The sequence below is a fragment of the Sorex araneus genome, chromosome 5 (assembly GCF_027595985.1).
Source record: "Sorex araneus isolate mSorAra2 chromosome 5, mSorAra2.pri, whole genome shotgun sequence".
Taxonomy (NCBI): Eukaryota; Metazoa; Chordata; class Mammalia; order Eulipotyphla; family Soricidae; genus Sorex; species Sorex araneus.
The window spans coordinates 160,475,220-160,497,937 of NC_073306.1; the positions used below are offsets into that span (position 1 = coordinate 160,475,220).

Sequence of the window (22,718 nt, forward strand, 5' to 3'; positions counted from 1 at the left end):
GAGGCGGGAGGAGGAGGGAGTAGGACAACCGGCAGGGCGGGGCAACCCACGAAGGATGGTACAACCGGCGGGGCGGGGCAACTGACGGGGGCGGGGCGATCCAACCGGCGGGGCGGGGCAACAGACGGAGGGAGGAACAATCTGAGGGGCCGGGGCAACAGTCGGGGGCGGGGCAATTGACCGGGAGCGAGCCAACCAGCAGGGTGGTGTAACTCACGGGAGGGGGGACAATCGGAGGGGCGGGGCAATCTAGAGCCAACTGACGGGGCGGGACAACCGGCGGGGCGGGGCAACAGGTGGAGCGGGGTGCCCGGTGGAGGCGGAGCGCGGGGGCGGGGGCGGGGCGAGGCCGCCCGCTGCCGGGCGCCGAGCGCTGCTGTTCCGTGGTGAGGTGGCCAGTCCCCGGCCCCGCGGCCCGGTCCCGCGCCATGCCCGCCCCAGACCCGGGCGCCTCGCCTCTCTGAGCCACTGTCCGCTCGGGACGCCGTGGGGGAGGCCATGGCGGAGCCCTTGGAGGCGGCGAGCGTGGCCTCGGCGGGCGGCGGCAAGCTGGAGCCCAAGGAGGACTCGGAGGAGCTGGAGCCGCTGCTGCCGCGCCTCGCCTGGGCCCCCCCGCGGAATGGCGCCCCGGGGAGCGCCGTGAGGCTGGTGGACGCCGCCGGGGAGCCCGACGCGGCCTCCCTGCACGGCTCGGGCGACCAGGACCTGCTGCTGCCGCCGCCGCCCGCGCCGCACGGCCCCGCGCCCGGCCTCCCGCGCCCCGAGCGCGGCCACGTCTCAGGTGCGAGCGGCGCGGCCCTTCCCGCGCCTGCCTGTGCCCGCCCTGCCCGGCGGCTCGCGGCCCGCCACACTGTGGGTGGGGGGGTCCTTCTCCCCTGCTCCCGCGGGGGACGCCCGTCGTCCGGGGCCCGGGGCTCCAGGTGGTCCCTCACTCGGGTCCCGCAGCCCCGCCTCGGGCGCCCGGGCGCGGAGACTCGAGGGGGTTCGTTGTGCGCGCTCGTTGGGGCTGGCGTTGGGCGTTCGGAAGCGGTGGCGGCGGTGTTGCCGGCGGTGACGTGAGCCCGAGGGAGCGGCCAGGCTGGGCGTCCGGGCCCGGCTGCTGTGCCCGGGCCTCGGCAAGTGCGTCTTTAGCAGCCGGGTCGGCACGCAGCCTGCGTTCTGCACGAGTCCCAGGCCGAGGCCAGGCAGGTGGAGGCTTGAAGGCAGCCCCCAGAAAAGGCTGTCCATTCCGTCGTTGGCGTGAGTGTCCTGCGACTTGAGTACACCGTTGGGCCCTGGGTGGGTGCTTGAGGGTGTCCTAGGACTCCAGAGCCGGTGATCCCGGGCTTGGCAGACGGCGCCCCGCGCCCGCCCTTGGCGCTTGCGGCCAGTTTATAAGCCCCGCACCTGTGCAAGTAGAAGTTTGTGGGTCAGTAAAAGGCGCGGGTTCTGTGCGTCAACTTTTCGATGTAATGTTATAAAAATGATTTCTTGGTGTTTGGGCCCGGGAACTGAAGCCACGTCTCATCCGTGCGGTGACTTTTTGGTTTGGTTTGGTTTGGTTTTGAGTGACACCCTGCGATGCTCAGGGGATACTCCTGGCTCTGCACTTAAACATTACTCCAGGCAGTTCTCCGGGCACCGTATGGGATGCAGGGGATTGAACCTGGTGGCTTGACCCCGGGCAAGGTAAACGCCCAACCCGCGGTACTATCTCTGGCCCCCATACAGTGACATTTTTATCCAGGTGTTCAAGCCAGTGCAGTCAATGACTTTTCCCTGATGGGATACCACCCCTCAGTACAGTGGGCCGCGTTGTACTGTGAGCGACTGCTGTGTGGACAGTAGCCAGGGTCAGCCCAGTACTTAGCGGAAGAAACATTAAATTGGATGCAGATCTCAGACGACCCTCATTCACCTAACTGCATCCCGTCGTTTGTATTTGGTGTGTGAAGCAGCTAAGATTCCTATGGCTGGCTTGCCTTCTGCTGCCTTACTTTGTGTACCTAGATCTTATTCTGGAGAACCGGGTTCCCCTCAAGCAGTACTTAGGAAATCTGGAGGCGTCACTGGTGATTCAAGAGCCCAAGGATGAGCTGCCACTCAGAGGTACCCAGGCCACTTCCCAGGTCAACCCCTACAGTGCCCCGGGACCTCCTGTTGGGCGGGAAGGGGAGCAACCTGTTTGTGGTGCAGAATCAAAGGAGGGTCAGGAGCACACATTGGCCCTAACCAATATATGGGACCATCTCTTAGCCTCGACCTAGATTTTAAAAGAGCCTAAAACTTTGAAAATACATTGTTCTGTGGAGGTGCACCTTTCTAAACTAGTTAACAGTAAGGCCAGGAAAAGTGAAAGAGGGAGCAAGAAAAGAGAATGCAGTTGATAATTAGGATTCCTTCCCATGAAACGAACTTTCATCACAGATGAGAGTTTGCTTTAACTCTTGTGTTTGTCACCTGTGCTCAGGACAGCACAGCAGGGTGTGGGTGCCCACCCTTACCCTTGGGAAGAGACAACCGCAGACCTAGACCAGAGGCAGGTGTGAGGAAGTGAGAGCCAGAGCCGAGCCTACTTCTTTATGGGGGGTTTTCCTAGCGTTCCCCATGTTGTAATAGAAGCATTACTTTGGGGTTTAGCGTAGAGGGTGTTTTGTTGTTGTTGTTGTTCTTAATGGACTTTAAAATAGTTTTGAATTGTAAAAAATGGTTTTTTCAATGTTGAAACTAGTCTGCTCAAACGTTTGTAATTGAGTAATTTTTTAACTAGACTTTTAGGTTCGTTGTAATGAGTTCGTTGACTTTCTCTGTTCTTTACCAGCCAGTCTCCACGAAGCCGCCTCTCCTTCAGAAACTCTTACTGTTTTGATTAATATTAACGTAACATATGATCCCTATCTATTTTGTTTGTGCAAACAGGAACTCTGTGTACTTTAGCCTGTGGGAAAATGTCACATGTATGTTATCTTTAGTAAGACATTTAGCCAGGGCCAGAGCCTGCATTAACCATAATATGCTGCTTGATTAATATCAAAGTAGCATTAGTGGCATTTCTTGTTCTAGTTGTCATTTTAGTCAGTGAATTGTAGACTCATAAAGATGATAAAATACCTATGTGTATGTAGTATGTGCAGGGCATAGTTCTATGGCTTCGGCATTCATAACCATCCCTAGGAAGAAGTGAGTACTATTTGTTTTATTTTGGTGCCACAACTGGCAATGCTCAGTTTATTCCTGGCTCTGAACTCAGGGATCACTTCCTGTGGGACTTGAAGGACCATCTAGCCTGGATGGACAGATGCAAGGCAAGCACCTTAACCTGCTCTATTTCTCCAGCCCCCACGAGTATTATTATTATTTTTTTTGGTCTTTTGTGTGTGTGTGGTGTCAGGAATTGAGCCCATGGTCTCAACACATACGAGTTTATGCTTTAGTGCTGAGCCATGTCCCCAGCCCTGTATTCTTTTTTTTTTTTTTTTTTTGCTTTTTGGGTCACACCCAGCGATGCTCAGGGGTTACTCCTGGCTTTACACTCAGGAATTACTCCTGGCGGTGCTTGGGGGACCATATGGGATGCCGGGGATCGAACCCGGGTCGGCCGCGTGCAAGGCAAACGCCCTACCCACTGTGCTATCGCTCCGGCCCCTCTTTTTTTTTTTTTTTTTTTTTTTTTTAAAGAGGAGAGAGGAATCTGTTTCTCCAAGGTACCAGGAAATGAAAGTCAGAAGCATTGATCAGTTTTGTTGGAGAGCCCTGTAAGAATAGTTAGAGAATTCTAAAATTGGCATAGATGCCACAGTGCAAGCAAGTATGTTTATCAGTACATGCTGTCTGTTAGTGTGGTGAGGGTAGTGTGCTTAGATGGGGAAGACTAGCAGAGGAAGTGGCTTCCGATTTGAGACCAGTAAGATAAATGCCTTGGAAACCCCAGCGCTGGGTTCAGAGCTCCAGGCGTGTGAGCCAGCAAGATAGTGCTCTCAGAAAGGATTCTGACCCAGGGCTAAAACATAACGCAGACCCTCTAGTGAGGAAGTGTTCATTCTGTTTGTTTCAGAAGAGAAGATGGGGCCCAGGAGATAGCGGGGAGCCTTGTGTGTGGCCTACAACCCAGGCTCATCCCTGGCGCTCCATGTGGTCGCTCAAGCCCTAGCAGCAGTAGTGAGTGAGCCTTGAGTGCAGAGCCTGATCACCGCCGGGGGTGGTCCCCATAATAATAAAATAAACTTGGTAAGTTGCCTTGTATTTGTATACTTGCATAAAAATTAAAATATAAAAGGTTATATGGTGTTTCTCTGCCCAGTTTCTGAAAGGGCCAGTAATAATACTTAGGTCTGGTTGAGAATAGTTTAAGAAGTCAAAAATTCTCAAGCTGTTAAGGGCCTGGCAGGTGCCACACATTGTTTTAGTCACTTGGGATATATCAGAGAACAAAACGAGCACTTCTCCCCTCCCGGAATTTAGGCCTGTGTAAATTTAGGTGGAGGGCAGGGTTGGACTGCTGATGAAAGCAAGCGAAGAGCCCGATATGAATGGAACTTGATCAGAAGGCCTTTAGAGGCTTTAAAAAAAATGCTTTTAGAATAGACCATTGAGTACTCAAAGGTAGAATTCAGAATATTTGAATATTATTTGATATTGAGACAAATCAGAACTCCATCTTTTATGCCTTAAAAGATGTGAGAGTGCTATTAACTGGCAGGGGAGAGATGGGGGCTAACCCTGCCCCTCTGTTAAAACAAAACCGATTGACAAGCCTTCAAACCTTATCCCCACAGCATATATGCCTTAAGGTGGTCCAACGGTGGGTGGATTTAACTCCAAGCTAAAGGCCAAAGGTACCTTTCTGTTTCATTTTGTTTTGTTTTTTGAGGCCACATCTGGTGGTCCTTAGGGCTCACTCCTGGCTCTCCCCTTAAGGATCACTCCTGGCAGGCTCAGAGCACTGGACGTGATGCTGGAGTTTTTGAACCACAGTTGACTGTGTGCAAGACAAGCACCTAACCCCTGTACTATCTCTCCTGCCTCAAATGTACCTTTAAATGAAATGTTTTAAGTCTGTTGTTGTTGTTGTTGTTGTTTTAAGACAGATGCTAGGTAGCCTTTCCTTTTATCAAGTAATGAAATAGTAGACACCTGTAGTCTAAGTAACTTTCTAGATTATAATGGTAAATTCAAACCTTCTTCAAAGAATGACTCATTTTATGTGGGAGATTTTCTAATTCACCCAAAGGAATTGCTCAGTAAGTGATGAATTAAGGAGATTGAGGACATCCTGGTTGATTTTTTTTTATAGTGATATTTCTGATCCAATATTGGTTGAAACTAAATTAAGTATTCAGAATGTGGTCATGGGCTCTATGAGAGGAACAAAGGCAGGCTCTATGATGAGCTCATAAAGTCTGACCCACCAAAACAGTTTGCTGACATCTCCTAGTAGTCATGTCTGCACATAGTTTCCTAAGTAGCTGCTCAAGTGCAGCAGGGGAAGGAACAAGAGCGGCCTAATAGTCCAGCTGGTTCACTCTGAGCAGTTTGCCCGGCTCCGGCCAGCCCACCAGGGTCTGGTACAGAAGAGCGCTGCTTATGCTGGTCTAGAGTTAGGACTGAGAGATGCCTGTTTGATGCCGGCGTGGCTTAGGGTCAGAGAGCAAGCTTCCAGGAGACACTGGAAAACTGAGGTATGACACAGGTGGGCATGTCGCTTGCTGACAAGCCCCCAAGCCCCACCATAGGGAAGGAGGCAGAGAGGAGAGGAGACAGGGGGACATGCAGTGGTCTCCACCCATCTGAAGTGGCTTCTCCGCGAGAAGTAGACTTGCTTTGCTCCAGCTGGCAGCTCAGGACAGTGAACAAAACCACAGGTTTGTTTCTAGAAAAAGAAGTTTCTGTATTTGTTTTCAAATAAACCCAGGGAGGAGCACAAGGGAGTGATGTGCTGTTGAAAGTGTTTAACTCCCTGACCCAAATACACCGGCTTTATGGAGAGCACATTATTGGGGGGTAAGGTGAGATAAATAACTTTAATTCAGAGCCCTGACTTGGGGGGAGGGAAGCCATTCAACAAATGACCATGATTGCTCACACTTTCTGGATCATAAATAATACTTCATTTACTTAGTAAAATATTGAGTAACTCCTTAAAATACACATCGCATTTCCAGCTGCTAGAGATACACAGTGAGCAAAAAGACAAAAATCTTCACTTTCGAAGATTTCCAAGGGAATTAGCAAAGCTGATTTGGAATTAGCATGTTATAGACGTGACTAAAACCTGGGATTATTTTTTCTTTTAAAAGTTTGTTATACACCCAAGAATAGTAGAAATAAGTACCAGATGGTTGACTCCATGGCTTGGAAGCTGGCCTCACATTCTGGGGAAAAGGCAGCTCAGATAGAGAAGGGAACACCAAGTAAAATGTGGTTGGAGGCCACGCGGGGGAAGGGTGATGCGTGCTGAAAGTAGACTAGAGACTTAACACAATGGCCACTCAACACCCCTATTGCAAACCACAACACCCAATTGGAGAGAGAGAACAAAAGGGAATACCTTGCCACAGAGGCAGGGTGGGGTGGGGAGAGATGGGATTGGGGGGTGGGAGGGATGCTGGGTTTATTGGTGGTGGAGAATGGGCACTGGTGAAGGGGTGGTTTCTCGAACATTGTATGAGGGAAACACTAGCACGAAAATGTATAAATCTGTAACTGTACCCTCACTAATTAAAAAATAAATAAATTTAGAATAAAAAAATAAAAGTCTGTTATATATGCCCAGTGGCCCTTTGTGTAGTGGTTTTTTTTATTTTTTTCAGCATAAATTTCAGAATAGTAGTACTAGTTTTATTTCTACTAGGATTAAGGCAAAATTTTAATTAAGGGAAGATTGCATTCTGAATTTTCATAATAATCAATGCATTATGGCAGCATTTAGATGCTTTCCAAAATGTGAATAATCTTTGGTCTAGTGCTTTGAACGATGACTTAATTTTTCTGACAAGTGTTTATTGAGGGCTTATTATGTTCCAGAAGCTGAAAAAGTTCTGGGCATGTGGTAGTGAAGGAAATCCTTGTCTTCTTGGAGCCCACAAAATAAATAACTGATGCAATATGTAAGGTGATACGTCCTTGCCAGAAAATTAATAAGTGGAGACAAGTGAGATTGGATGGGATCTTGGCGGCCACCCTAGAACTTAGGCTTTTTCTCTGTGATGGAAACCTTTGCCTGTACAAAGGGTCTGACTTTGTTTTAAGAGCACTGCTGTTGTGTCTCTGTCGAGTTCAGAGAAAGCAGTATACTGTTGAGAGTAAAGGGAGAGTGGCCAGGAGACGCTTACAGTAATCCAGACAAGAGTTGATAGTGCCCTGGACCCGTGGAAAGAATGGAGCTGGTGAGGTGGGTGGTAGAACTGCCGATGGGTGGTGTGCGGGGCCTAAGAGTTAGGGAATTGTGGATGAGTCCAAGGATTTGGATCTGAACAGCCAGAAGCTCTGGAGTTGCCAGCAACGGAAATCATGCATGCGGGAATTAAGGGGTGCTCAAAAGAGTGGCGCATAAGGTGAAATATGGGCTTTTGGGTAGTTTCAGCTGCCACTGATGACCCAAGTGGGGATGATGGTGAGTTCTGTACTCCGGGCTTCAGCCGGAGGTCCAGGCTTGAGGTAGAAATGTGAGAGTCATCAGTACTGATAAAGGGAAGAGATTGTGAACAGAGCAGGGAGTACTGCCAGGGTCAGCAGTCCGGAGGATGAGGGGGAGCCAGCAAGGAGACTGAAGAGGCGCACAGTGAGGCCCAGGAACCAGCAGATGCGGCCGTCCAGGAAGCCGAATCTGGAGAGGCTTTGGCAGAGAGAGTGACCAGCAGGGTCAGGTGGTGTTGGTCCAAGGACATATGTTCAGAGGCCAACTACTATGGAGGCCACTATGTACACAAATGACAGAAAAAAAAAAAACCCACAAAAACATTTCAGTGGTGAGACTTTAGTGTGAGATTGCAACAGCAGCCTTGACGGAAATGTGTTCCAGAGAGAATGAGAGAAGAACAATTTGAGTTGGTAAATGGAATGAACCAGAGAGGCTTTTTGCTAGAAAGTGGAGCAAAAGGAATGAGGAGAGTATATAAGGCATTGTTGGGAGTTCTAAGAAGTTTAAGATGAGACAGGGGGAAGAGGAGGGGAGGGGGGGAGATAGGAAGATCACAGCATGCTGTGTATGGTGATAGAAATGATCCATTCGGAGGAGAAAGAAATAGTGACACAGGAGCAGTTGCTGAGAATGCATGACCTGAAGCAGTTGGGATGAGATGAGGCACATGAGAGCTTCCAGTTGGTGCTTGGACAGTGCACCTGGGGTACAGGTGTGGTGTGAGCACTGATGAGCGTTTGCTCTGCCCCTCTTAGGAGGTGAAATAGGAAATGAGGTGAGGAGGATGGTGTTGGGGATTTGAGGAAGGGAGCAGGGTATGAGGTAGCTTTCCAGAAGAGTATGGAGCAGGAGCGTTTATTATTTTACAGTCCTGGAGGTGGGAAGTCCAAGAGCCAAGTGCCAATTCTTGGGGCATCTCTTGCAGTCACTGTGTCCTCAGAGGATGGGGAAGTGGGTGCTGAGCACTAATCTCACCTTGGGACACCCCCCGCCATGTCCTCTGGAGCGGAGTGTCTCCCAACGCCCCTGTCTCTTGTTAGCAATCACTCTGGGGTGTAGGGGCTCAGGAGAGTTCGTGCAGGGCTGGAGCGATAGTACAGCAAGTAGGGCGCTTGCCTTGCATGCGGCTGACCCATGTTCTGTCCCTGGCACCCCATGCCTGACAGGAGAGCTGGGCGTAAACCCTGAGTGCTGCTGGGTGTGGCCAAAAATAATAGTTGATGGCAGGGGCATACACGTAATTCATAACAGGGCATAATGCCTTCTGAGCAACTGCAGGGCATATGATCATGGGGTTGAGTCATGTGTGTCATGTGTTATATTTCATTGGAATTTGTGCTGGGGCCTCACACATGCGAGACATGGTCTCTCTCCTCCCGCTTAGCCAGCACCCTGATCCTGGAGTGGGGTGGATTTTATTTCCTTCGTTTTAAGGCCTCACCAACAGTGCTCAGGGTTTACTCCTGGCTCTCTTCTCAGGGATCACTTCTAGAGGTGCTTGGGGGACTCTACAGGGTGCTGGGGGTCGAACCCTGGGTCGGCTGCTTGCAAGGCAAGCATCTTACAGACTCCCCTGGATTTTAAGTGAGACCAGACTGGTCCATGATTGTCTAATCTAATTCAGCTAGATGGATCCAGGGTAGCCACGAGCTGGGCAGTCTTCAGGTGCCCATGCCACAGGAGAGAGAGGAAGCGTGATGACTGTGATGACTGACCATGGGTGAGGCTGGTCGGGGGGAGAGGTAAGGACTGAAGAGGGAGGGGGTACATGTAAAAACCAGCAACAGCTTGGTAGATTAGTAGGTCTGTAGGCCCTAGGGGTGGAGGAATTGGGGTGGCTTGGGGTGTTAATTTAACTAGGAAGGTCAAAGTTGCTGTAAGTGGAATGTTTGGAGAGGTTTCTTAATAATGACAGGTCTGACCCAGGACGATGCATTTGGCATTGGGATGGAGAGCAAAATTATGAGAAGAGACTTTCAAGTAATTTGAGGTGTTAGCGCGATTATTTCAATAAACAGGGGTGTTGCCTTTCGTCTGTTATTATGTCTTAGAGCTAAACAAAAGTGAGGCTGGGGGGGGGGGGGTCAGAGCGACTGAAACTCCCAGGAGTGGGTGTTTCTTCCATCCCAATGCCCCAATGCCTCTGACTAAAGTGACCCTGTCTTACAGCTGGCCTGGCTGCTGCTTCCTGTTCCACACTGACATTCACTTTCTTGATGCAGAGTTGAATACATTCTCGGATGACGCAGACTTTGCTGCTGTCATATTGAAAGCAGAGCAAGCAATAGAATTTGGCGTTTTCCCAGAAAGAATCTCTCAAGGTTCCAGTGGAAGTTACTTTGTGAAGGATCCTAAGAGGGTGAGATTTTCACAGATCTACTATATATAAACAGAAAGTTTGGAAAACTATTTTAAATGTGAAGTCATTATGAGTTTCTGAAGATATTTTCCTAATAAATCTGATTGCACCCTCTTTTCAAAAATAAAGGTCAGTTTGTTTTTTACTTAGCACTCTACTACTTAGAAATAGAGGTATATTCACTTTAAGCCAGTTTTATGCTCTATTATTTTATGTGGTTTCAAGCATTTATTGGACACTCAACGTGATACTAGGTTTATTGAATTTATATTCAAAAGTCCTTACCTTTCAGTAAGTCTTTAACAGTAGCAACCAAGATGAGTGAATATTTGAAGTTCCAAAATTGTTTAATATTATTCCGAAGGTTTGTTTGCCCTTGGAATAATATTTTTGTGTTTTCTAGCATTACCAAAGAAGAGGCCTGGAAATTCAAGTTTGAAGGATTATGATGTGACAAAATGAAATAAATCAAAGCATAATTCTGGAGCAGAAAAGAGAAAATCAGTATTATTATTTTTAAAGCTTTGTGACTGTTGTTAAACCAATAGTTTATTTTTTTAAGATTACAACTATATTAGTACTTAATTTGCAAAGATTGAAACTGTGTTTTAAGTGTTTGAGATTTATATGTAGGTAACATCAATCTCAATCTTCAGCTTGATTTCTTAATTAAGATTTTTGGTGAAACTTTTTTCATTACTAATTTAGGCTTTGTTGTATTATAAAGTATATGCTTAAAACTATAAGATTTTATTATCAAAGGATAGTTCCAGCAGCTAATTTAATATATGTATAATACATAATAATATATCTTAAGAGCCCAATAATAAAGGTTATAAACTTTTAGACCTCCAAGAACAAACTATATTCTTGAGAGGAGAGAGTTTATTTAGAATAGGTTAATTGGGCTGACGAGATACTACAGCAGCTAAGGTGCTTGCCTTGCATGCATCTGACCTGGGTTTGATCCCAGGCACCAAATCTGTTGTCCCAAGCACTGGCCAGGAGTGATCCCTGAATGCCGAGCCAGGACTGAGCCCTCAGCACCACTACATGTGGCCCAAAACAAAACCAAATAATTTAAAAATAAAATTGGTTAATTAAAAAAGATAGTCAAGGGTCAAGGTGGATGGACCTGGGAGGCCAGGCAGCCATTCTTTTCTTTAAAAACAGAAATATGTGGGGCTGGAGTGATAGCACAGTGGGTAGGGTGTTTGCCTTGCACGAGGCCGACCCGAGTTCAAATCCCAGCATCCCATATGGTCCCCTGAGCACCGCCAAGGGTGATTCCTGAGTGCATGAGCCAGGAGTAACCCCTGTGCATTGCCGGGTGTGACCCAAAAAGCAAAAAAAAAAAAAAAAAAAAAAAAACCACCAGAAATATGCGAGTAGATCGAAAGGGTAGGAGAGCATACTTTGCACACAGGAGCCAGAGCCATGGTGTGATCTTTGGCACTGCATGGTCCCCCTGAGTATGACAGGAGTGACCCTGAGCACTGCTGGCATGGCCTTCAAACAAGCACAAATGGGACTATTCATGAAGTTAAGTTTTCAAATTTATCTCTTAAAAAAAATCATAGTTTTTGAAAAAAAACCAAAATTATCAACTTATCTATAATTTTATGAAATTTCAGGAATTCTGCTTTAATCTGTAATTATGTAGTTGTCACCACCTCCGCAATTAAAAAAGCTCTCCCTCATATGTGGGATGTAAAGAAGATAGTGTTAGGGCCGGAGAGATAGTACAGTGGGTTGGGCATTTGCCTTGCCTGCAGCCAGCCGTGGTTTGATCCCTGTCACCCCGTATGTCATCCTCCGAATCGCCAGAAATGGTCCCTGAGTACAGAGCCAGGAGAAAGCCCAGACCACCAGCCAGTGTACCCCCCGACACCGCCCCCCCCGAAAAAAAAAAAAGAAAGAAACTTAGATGAACCACAGATGGCCAGAGGCATCATGACTGGAGAGTTTACCAGGGGAGGGGTCCTTGGGACATTTATGGTGGGTGTGGTGTGGGGGGCAAAGTACGTGTGAAACTGTCCCTTACAAATCTGGTTACCCTAATGAAAATGGGAAAGGCAGAAAAGAAGCCCGAGGTAAGAGAATCTGAGCACACAGGTGGTTGTTGGAGCCTGTCCTTAACTTTGTATTTCAAGACTGCCTTTTGTCATGAAATATGTGAATGGTTACTTAAATGCCTCCTAGTATGTATCTGAGTACATACTCAGATCAGCCCGAACACAATCCCTGCCCAGTTAGGATGGACCTCCAGTGGGGAATAAACAAATAGACATAATTTGTTTACTTATAAGATCTTGAATAATAACAGTGCTAGGCTTGGTGGTTTTTAAATATTTGAAGATCAGCTTGGTGATAAAATAGCAGGTCAGTCAGTCAAAGTGGACCTAGACTAGAGTCTTGGACCCTGGTCTCAGCTCCCGCCTCACCTTCGCCCAGGTCTCCCAGAGCCCGGAGGAGAATAGGTTTGTGATTGTTGACTGATACTGAATGGAAGGATGTGATTGTTATTAAACCGCTTGGTATTTAAGAGTTACATCCAAATCCGTGGTGAAAAGAAGTCGAAAAAGAGCTGGAGCAATAGTACAGTGGGTGGGTTGCTTACCTTGCGCCTGGTCGGCCCGGGTCCAGTCCCAGCACCCCGTATGATACCCCAAGTCCTTCGAGGAATAATCCCTGAGCGCAGAGCCAGGAGTCAGCTCTGAGCACTGCCGGGTGGGGCCTCCACACCAAAGCAATGGCGAAAGAGTGTTCTGAATGTAAAAATTGCTTGCTGTTGTTATATTAAAAGTCTAATGAAACTCCTACTTTTTTTGGTACAGGCAGTTCTTGGGGTGTTTAAGCCCAAGTCGGAGGAACCTTACGGAAACCTGAATCCCAAATGGACCAAATACGTGCACAAGGTCTGCTGCCCCTGCTGCTTCGGCCGGGGCTGCCTGCTCCCCAACCAGGGCTACCTGTCCGAAGTCGCCGCCTCCCTGGTCGACGAGAAGCTCCACCTGGGCATTGTGCCGAAAACCAGGGTAAAGGAGAAGAGTTTTAGCTATGCCTTTCTGGTTCACGGCTGGCATCTGTGTGAACACTTAGTCATGTTTCTTTTTCTTTTTTGTTGACTTTCGGGCCACACCCAGCAGTGCTGGGGGCGGGGGGGCAGGAGGGTGCTACTTCCAACTCAGTGCTGCTCAGGAGTTGCCCCCAGAGGTACTGGTGGTACTGAGGAATCACATCTGGGCCTCTTGCACACAGCACATTGCTAATGCTCCAGCCCGCTGAGCTGCTCTCTTGTGCCGGGATGTCTCTAGTGACAGAGTTGAAGGGGAGCCCCATTTTCCAGTTCTCTAGAGTCGTTAGGAACTCATGAGGTGCTTTGTATAGACCCTCAGAATGTCTTGCTCTTGGGAGCTAAGATGGTAGGACAGAGGAGAAAGAGCAAATAGAAGATAGAGAAGGGTCAGGATTTATAATTCTCAGGAAGGCAGGACAGCAGATGTTTTTTTGTTTGTTTGTTTGGTTTTTGTTTTTGGGTCACACCCGGCGATGCACAGGGGTTACTCCTGGCTCTTCACTCAGGAATTGCCCCTGGCGGTGCTCAGGAGACCATATGGGATGCTGGGATTAGAACCCGGGTTGGCCGCGTGCAAGGCAAACGCCCTACCCGCTGTGCTATCGCTACAGACCCTGGACAGCAGATGTTATCCTAGAAGACTGGTTTTCTGTTTAGCCTTTATACATTTTCCCATGAAGACTTAACTTGAATATTCATTCCATCCTAGCTCTACATTTCACAGCGATCACTTCCTTTTTTCCTCTGGCAAATCTTTGACTGCTTCTCTCAAAAAGCCTAATGTGCCATTTATACTGACTTGACCAAAGCCTTTAGCCTTTCAATTTTAGATTCTCTAGGGTGTTTATTTAGTCTCAGAATAAACTTTTCTGATTTACAGCATTAATGTTTCATGGTAGGAGCTGGAGCGATAGCACAGCAGGTAGGGCGCTTGCCTTGCAAGCAGCTAATCAGGTTGATCCCCAGCATCCCATTTGGCCACCTGAGCTTCTCCAGGAATAGTTTCTTAGTGCAGAGCCAGGAGTCACCCACACGTTTCACTGCGTGTGACCCAAAAACAAAAAAGTTTTATGATATAGTAGAATAGAAATGTTATAATGGGATTTCTAGTAACTACTCTTTCTTACCTAAATTTCTAGGTGGTTTGGCTTGTCAGTGAGACATTTAATTATAGCGCAATTGACCGTGCAAAATCAAGAGGCAAGAGGTATGCTTTACAGAAGGTGCCCAAAGTGGGTAGGAAATTTCATCGCATTGGACTTCCTCCTAAGGTAAGTGAGTTTTATTCGGGACATAGTTTAGTGTTTTTTACCTTAGCTCCTTTGTTCGGCTTTGTGCTGTGATCTGTGGCTATCAGTCTCTTCATCTTCAAGGAACTAACAGCCAAAAAGTAATTGCAATGCCTCTGATGAAGCAATTAGCTGATGAAGCTCAGGGAGCCAGTGAGGAAAGAAGAGGGTTAGTAACCCAGGTTAGTAACCCAGGTCAGAGAGGGGGGAGTATCTCCAACTGGGGGTGGCACGTCAGACTTTATAAAGCTGTGGCTGAAAGTACAGGACAAGAGTGAGGCCTAAGTTTTATTCTCGGCCTGTCTCCCAAGGCCCAGGCAAGTTCTTTACTCTCCAAACCCCAGTTTCTAGGAAAGAGGCCTGGTGAGTCTGATCTCTTACGCTGGAGAGAGAGTTCAACAGGCTGGGGCCTCAGGTTGGCTGCCCAGCACTCCATGGTGCCCTGAGCAGGCGTGAGCACTGATCCAGGAGTAGCCCCTGAGTTCTTCGGGGTGTAGCAGCCCCCCCAAAAAGTAAAGCAACAATTAAAAAAAAAATCTTTGCGGTTGATGTTAGGGTAATAGAAAGAAATTCATGTCAAGCAGTTGGTCTCTTAGCTGATGCTACTGATGGTTCTTACAGCCGACAAGTAATTGCAACTGGAACTATAGTGTACTAGTTTACTAACTACACTGGATTTTTTTTCTTTTCACTTTCAAATAAACTGACAGGATGATTAGCAGCTAAATAAGGGTGAGGAGGGCAGTCTAGAAAAGAGCAAAGGGCATTCAATACATTTATATCTCATCATCAAATATACTTGACCTATGGTCTTGTTATTTTGTTGCAGCTATACACTTATCTAGATGAACAAATGCACTTAACTGGACATTTTTTAAGTTGTACTCGAAGGCAGCAGAGAGTTTGGACATTGCCCCAAGGCCTGTTGCTCCTTTAATATGTTGATATGAGTGTGATTAAAGAAAGATTATTATTTCTAAATTTATGGCTACTCGAACATAATTATAAGTGCTTTAGAAGAAACCTGCAGGCATTATTAACATTTTATGCCAAGAACAGAAATGTTCAGAGAAGAAAGTTTTTTTTCTGGTGGTGATTATCTGTATGTCTGAGTGACCTATTATCTGTGGGTTGTGAGCTGTTTAACGTTGTCTTTTCTTCCTCCGTAAGTTGTTCGGTGTGAATAACTACTCATTTTAGTGCTAAATAGCTTTTAGTTTAGATTTCTTTAGAGGGGCCATACCCAATGGTGCAGGGGATGGTGACAGGGGAGAAGATTAGCCCTCAGGCCTGGTGATTCGTGCTCCAGGGACCAGAGCACCAGGCTATGCCAGGGGAGCGTAGGTGCTGGGGACTGTGACTTGGGCCCTGCACGTGCTGGGCAGGTGCTGGGCCGCTGGGACCACTTCCCATACCTGCAACCACCTTTTAAAATAGATATACCTGCGGCCGCAGTGATAGCACAGCGGACAGGGAGTTTGCCTTAAAATGAATACATCTTCAAGGAGAGAACTTTTAATGCATTTGGTAGGTTTTTATTATTATTTGTAAGTTTTAGAAAGGTTTTTTTTTGCGGGGGAGGGGAGAATGGGGAGTGGGGAAGCACACCTGGTGGGGCTCAGGAATTATTCCTGGGTCTGACTCTGCACTCAGAAATTACTCCTGGGGGCTGGAGCGATAGCACAGCGGATAGGGCGTTTGCCTTACATGCGGCCAACCCAGGTTCGATTCCCAGTATCCCGTATGGTCCTCTGAGCACCGCCAGGGGTGATTCCTGAGTGCAGAGCCAGGAGTGACTCCTGTGTGTTGCCAGGTGTGACCCAAAAAGAAAAAAAAAAAGAAAGAAAGAAATTACTCCTGGTAGTGCTCAGGGAGTCACCTATGGGATGCCTGTGATTGAATCTGTCAGCCTCATGCAAGCAAGTCCCCTTACCTGCTGGACTGTCTCTCTAACTCCCCTTATAGAATATATATATATATATATATATATATATATATATGTATATATATATATAGTGCTACTGCTGAGAAATGAGACTGTTGATATCTACTTTTCTGTGTTCTTACAATTGTAGGTTGGTTCCTTTCAGTTATTTGTGGAAGGTTACAAGGAGGCCGAATATTGGCTGAGGAAGTTTGAAGCTGACCCTTTGCCTGAGAATACTAGGAAACAGTTTCAGTCACAGTTTGAAAGATTGGTGGTTTTGGATTACATCATCAGAAACACAGGTATTGTTCACTCAACTCTTGTGAGTTTTCAAAGGATATTCGTCTCGTCAACCAAATCAAAGACATAAAATTTTGATGCCCCAGCATTGAGACTGAATTTCTTCCTGCCGTAGAAACAGAGTGGTGACTTGGAGTTTCCTGGGCAGAACAGATGCTCTGCGGGAGATTCTAACTCTGCAGACCCTAGCCCAAAAGACAGACATCACTTCTTACTCACTGTGGGGATTTCTGGGCAAACCCAGTTATTAGCCATGTTACCTGTATAGTGAAACAAATGAAAACTTGATGGTTTGGACTCATTTTAGATGGTCGCTTTGATGTTCGGTTAACGTCAACTTTAAAAGCATTAGACCAATGGTTATGTGCTGGGCGGGAGTGATGATACCAATAATCAGTGGCTCCGATGTGGTTCCCAGGACCGTTCAACCCAGAAGTATGTGGGGACTTGTCTAAGAAAGAACTTGCCAGAATCTTCACAGGCACTTTGAAGTGGAAACTCTACAAATACAGGCCCTAGTCCGTGTCTTAACAAGCCCTCCGGGTGATTCTCATGCATTATGATGGTCGAGGAGCATTATTCCAGAATGTTTGCTCATTTGTATTAGTTTTTAAAAAGGCATTACATACTTTTCTGGATTTATTTACCTTTTTAACCTAATATGGCATTAGGTTAATTTCCAAATGAATGTAGCACATACATTACTTCTTTACAGGCCTGCCCAGGGATTTGCTGGGTAACTACAGGGAGGAAAAGTTTTTTGGTTTTTTTGTTTGTTTTGTTTGGGGGCCACACCTGATGGTGCTCAGGGTTTGCTCTTGGCTCCGCACTCAGGGATAACTCCTAGTGGGCTTGGGGGATCTTTATGGGGTGCCAGGAAATGAATTCAGGTCAGCTGTGTACAAGGCAAACACCCTACCTGCTATACTGTTGCGCTGGCCCCCAATAAGAGGTTATCTCTGATTAGCATTACTTGGTTTAATAGTTCTCGATAACAGTTGTAGTATCTCAGACCCGTTATTTGGAAAACTAAATTACTGTATGTTTAAACACAGGGCTGTCTGGTGCAGAATAAATGCTTAGTAAATGTTAGCTGACATTTATGACTGTGTTTTAGTCCGTCAGTGTTGAATTGGAGCCTATAGTCTGTAGACATTTGCCAGAGATAATCAGTGAAGGTTTTGAAAGTCAAGATTAATTGAAGTATCTCCCCTTGATAGTAAATTATGATATTCATAAAAAAAGAAATGACCGATTTTGTTTTGTTTTGCTTTGAAAGACAGGGGAAACGATAATTGGTTAATCAAATATGAGAAGCAGGAGCTTAATACTCAGGTAAGAACATTTTAGATTTAATACTCATACACATACTATATATTTGTATAATTCTTTATTTAATTTTATGTTGCCTGAGGCTCAAAGAATGATACTAACTCAATACTTTTTCGGTACTTGGGAAATTCGTTGTAGAACTGCCTTTCCTTTTCCCTAATAAAGTCTATGGTTTTTTTTTTTTTGGTTGATTGGTTTTTAGTTTTACTAGTTCAGTTAGTTATGATTCTTGTGACTCATATCAGTTAATAGTGTTAGTTAATAAATGGAACGTGTGCTTTACCTGTGAATTATATCCATCAAACTTTTTTAAAAAAGTATCATTCTAAAAAATTTTTTTTATAAAAAGTGTTCTACTTATAGAACACTTTCTACTTGTTACACTGTGCATAAAACCCTTCATACTACCAGAATGATCGATTTTAGGTCTTTGACTAATCAGTTTAAATTTCAAGGTGCCTAGAGAGAGTCCACAGGGTCAGGTGTGTGCTCTGTAGATCCCCCGCACTGTGTGCTCCCAGGAGCACTGTCAAGCGCGGCCTGGAGCAGCGTTGGGCTAGTCCCCTCTAGGACCGCCACTGGGCCCGAGCAGTAGAGAGTCTTGCGCCAGCTGGTCGAGGTTCAACAAGAAGAGCTCCTCCCAAAATAAATAACTGAATTGGAGATATTTTGTTGAGATTTGCTTATTTAAAGCAGTCTAGGGTCTGCAGTGATAGCACAGCGGACAGCGGGGAGGGCATTTGTCTTGCACGCAGCGGACCAGGTTCAATTCCCAGCATCCCATATGGTCTCCCGAGTACTGCCAGGAGTAATTCCTGAGCACAGAGCCAGGAGTAACCCCTGTGCATTGCTGGGTGTGACCCAAAAAGCAAAATATAAATAAATAAATATTAAATAAAGTAATCTACATTTAGTTATTCAAGATGATCATTTCCTGGGCCAGGAGCTATACTACAGCAGGTAGAATGTTTTCCTTGCACATGGCTGATGCAGGTTCCATCCCTGCACCCCATCTGGTCCTCTGAGCCTGCCGGGAATGATCTCTGAGTAAAGTGCCAGGAGTGAGCAATGGCCACGTGTGGCCCCCCTACCACAAAATAATAATTTCTCCAAAACTAGCTTCCTCTTGATCCCATCTCATCACTTAAAAGTGTTATTCTGGATTCACTTAAAAAGTTGGTACCTATGGGCCGGGTATCTAGCTGCTCCCCCCACCCCACACACACACTGGCCCTTCTTTTTTTTATTTTTCGGGTCACACCCAGCGATGCACAGGGGTTACTCCTGGCTGCACTCAGGAATTACCTCTGGCGGTGCTCAGGGGACCATGTGGGATGCTGGGAATTGAACCTGGGTCGGCTGCGTGCAAGGCAAACACCCTACCCGTTGCGTTATTGCTCCAGCCCCACACTGGCACTTCTTAATGTTGATAAAAGAAATTTAAAACTGCCATTGGGAGGAAAACAGGATATTGGTGGAAGAAGAGTCACACTGGTGGTGTTGAAACACTAAATGCTTCAAAAAGCTGTTTAACGAATAACTTTGTAAATCAAGATTTTTTTTTAATTAGTGAATCAGTGAGGTACAGTTACAAACTTACAAACTTTTGTGTTTGCATTTCAGTCATACAATGATTGTTAACCCATCCCTCCACCAGTGCCCATTCTCCTCCACCAGTGTTCCCAGTAACCCTCCCACCACCCACACCCCATGCCCCACCACCCCGCCTCTGCAGCAGGGCATTCCCTTTTGTTCTCTCTCCTTGTGGGTGTTGTAGTTTGCAATAGAGGTATTGCGTGGCCATCATGTTCGGTCTATAGTCTACTTTCAGCACGCATCTTTCAACCTGAATGAGTCCTCCCAACATCCTCTACTTGGTGTTCCCTTCTCTATCTGAGCTGCCTTTTCCCTCAGCATGTGAGGCCGGTTTCCAAGCTGTGGGTCAGACCTCCTGGCCCTTACTCTACTACTCTCGGGTGTTAATCTCCCATTCTGTTACTTATGTTCCACAGATGAGTGTAATGTTTTTATGTCTGTTCCTCTCTTTCTGACTCATTACACTTAACATGATACTTTCCATGTTTTTCCACTTATATGCAAATTTCATGACTTCATCTTTTCTAACAGCTGCATAGTATTCCACTGTGTAGATGTACCAAAGTTTCTTTAACCAGTCATCTGTTTTTGGGCACTCGGGGTTTCTCCAGATTTTGGCTATTATAAACAGTGCTGCAATGAACATATAAGTGCAGATGTCATTTCTACTACACTTTTTTGCCTCTCCAGAATATATTCCCAGGAGTGGTATTGCTGGATCAAATGGAAGCTCAATTTCTAATTTTTTGAGAATTGTCCATACTGTTTTCCAAAAGGGCTGAACCAGTAGGCATTCCCACCATAAGAGAGGGGGAGTCCCTTTCTCCCCACATCCTCTCCAATAACCATTGCTTCTGTTCTTTTGGATGTGGGCCAGTCTGCAGTGTGAGGTGGTATCTCATAGTTGTTTTGATCTGTATCTCTCTGGTGATTAGTGATGAAGAGCATTTTTTTCATGAGCCTTTTAGTTGTTTGGATTTATTCTCTGAGAAAGTTTCTGTTCATTTCATCGCCCCATTTTCTGATGGGGTTGGATGTTTTCTTCTTGTAGAGTTCGACCAGTGCCTTACATATCCTTGATATCAACCCCTTATTGGATGGGTATTGGGTGAATATCCTTTCCCATTCTGTAGACTGTCTTTGTGTTTTGGTCACTGTTTCTTTTGAGATGCAGAAGCTTCTTAGTTTAAGATAGTCCAAATTGTTTATCTCTGTTTCCACTTGCTTGGTCAGTGGCGTGTTATCTTTGAAGATACCTTTAGCTTCAATGTCATGAATGGTTTTGCCAACCTTTTCTTCAATGTACCTGATAGATTCTGCTCTGATGTTGAGGTCTTTAATCCATTTTGGTCTAACTTTTGTACATGGTGTTACGTAGAGGTCTGAGCCCATTTTTCTGCATGTCCAGTTAGCTGTCCAGTTTTGCCAGCACCATTTGGTAAAGAGGTTTTCCTTGCTCCACTTCACATTTCTTACTGCCTTATCAAAGATTAGATGATCATATATTTGAGGGTGTGTGTCAGGATATTCAACCCTGTTCCATTGGTCTGCAGCTCTGCCTTTGTTCCAGTACCATACTGTATTGATTATTACTGCTTTGTAGTACAGTTTGAGGTTGGGGAAGGCCATGCCTCCCATCTTCTTTTTCCCAAGAATTGCCTTCGCTATTTGTGGGGGCTTATTGTTCCATATGAATTTCAGGAGTGTTTGCTCCATTTCTTTGAAGAATGTCATGGGTATCCTTATAGGGATTGCATTGAATCTGTACAATGCTTTGGGTAGTATTGCCGTTTTGACAATGTTAATTCTCTCAATCATCCCCTAGGACTCTGATTCTCCCTAGAGCTATTTTGAGGTCTCTTTCCATTGTTTGTTATTGCCTGTAGACTTTCTCTAAGCTCACTGATTCTGTCTTCAGCTGTAGCCATTCTACTGTTGAGGGCACCTCTAAAAAACTAAAGCACGCCGAGCAGCTCTGTCTCACCGCCCGCTTTCGGTGCTCTGGAACTGCTGTGTGTGGCTGTTAGTCAAGGGCAGGTGACGGAAGGAAGAAGGCCAAACTGGTTGCTCGGTCAGTTTATTTCATTCTCTCTGCTTCTCTCCTGGCTCTGGATCTCTCTCTGGATCTCCCCCCCAACCCACTCTTACAGCCTAGTTAAATCCCCCCAGCATGAGGGGTTTGGGGCTTACACATAGGTGTGGTCACAATCAATAGGGGTAAGGTTCCTTTCCCTCAGAGGATGCTTCTCTTAGGACTGATTCTCTTTCAGCAGGAGGATCCACCCAAGGGCGGAGTCCCATGAGCGGAGTCCCATGAGTGTGTTTCTCCTCTCATCCAGGAAACATATAACCATTCATAATATTAATGATTTTGTATGGACACAATAAGAAACGCATTAAAGCTTATAGAATTGCTCTCCTGGGGCCATCTCGATCTCAGACTACAGTGCTCAGGCCAGATTAGTCTTTCCTATCCCTAGCAGGGTTTTAGTCTCATCATTACTTTTGGATCATGACAGCATTTGTCTATGATCAAGCTCTTAACTTATAGTTATGAATTAGGCACTTTGGCCAGGCCCATCTTGATGCCAGGGTAGCACATAACTCACCGCTTGCCCTGGATCTATCCCGTTCCTCGTCGTGACCCCGCTTTTGGGGTGCTAGGAACTGAGGGCAACTGAGGCTTAAGTGGAGAAAGCAGATGCCTGGGAATGAATAATATTCAAAGCCAATTAAGTCCCAAGTTACAAAAGCATAATATTGTCTTCTTGTGTCTATACAAAAAGGACATTGCTTTAAAGTAAATTATTGAAAAGGCATAAGGAGGAGAGAAAGGCAATATTATAATATTCAGTGTTACAATATTCAATATTAACTTATAAAGTTCAGTGTCCTAGGAAGGTCTGACCTTACAAATTAACAGAGTCAGATAAGGGGGAAAGCTGATTAACTGTTTTGGGGAAGAGAGCATAAGAGAAGTGATTACAGCTTTGTTTAAAGGGATGGGAGTGACTCGGGAACACCTTGATGGGTTGACTGAGGTGATGGGTTGACTGAGGTAAGCCTAAACTCTGGGAAAAACCTGGATGAGCTCCTTGTGGCAAGGCGGGGAGGGGGGGGGGAAGGACAAAGTAATGTCATCCTACAGGCACCCACTGAGTTTTTTATTTCATCTACCAAATCCTTTATTTGTGACACTTCTTTTTGTAGTTTTTTAA

At 46.1% G+C, this 22,718-nt stretch overlaps 1 protein-coding gene across 2 annotated transcripts in view; it reads left to right on the plus strand.

Moving 5' to 3' along the window:
- Window positions 1–318: 318 nt before the first annotated feature.
- PI4K2B (phosphatidylinositol 4-kinase type 2 beta) overlaps window positions 319–22,718 on the plus strand; it is a 36,989-nt gene continuing 14,589 nt past the window's right edge. For both annotated transcript variants that reach the window (XR_008630341.1, XM_055140612.1), the window contains exons 1-6: window positions 319–781; window positions 9,841–9,977; window positions 12,815–13,015; window positions 14,196–14,327; window positions 16,421–16,574; window positions 17,852–17,907. Coding sequence is in view for 1 of the 2 variants with exons in the window: in XM_055140612.1 (XP_054996587.1) it covers window positions 499–781; window positions 9,841–9,977; window positions 12,815–13,015; window positions 14,196–14,327; window positions 16,421–16,574; window positions 17,852–17,907 (963 nt within the window). In the remaining variant the exon portion in view is untranslated. The remainder of the gene's footprint in view (window positions 782–9,840; window positions 9,978–12,814; window positions 13,016–14,195; window positions 14,328–16,420; window positions 16,575–17,851; window positions 17,908–22,718) is intronic.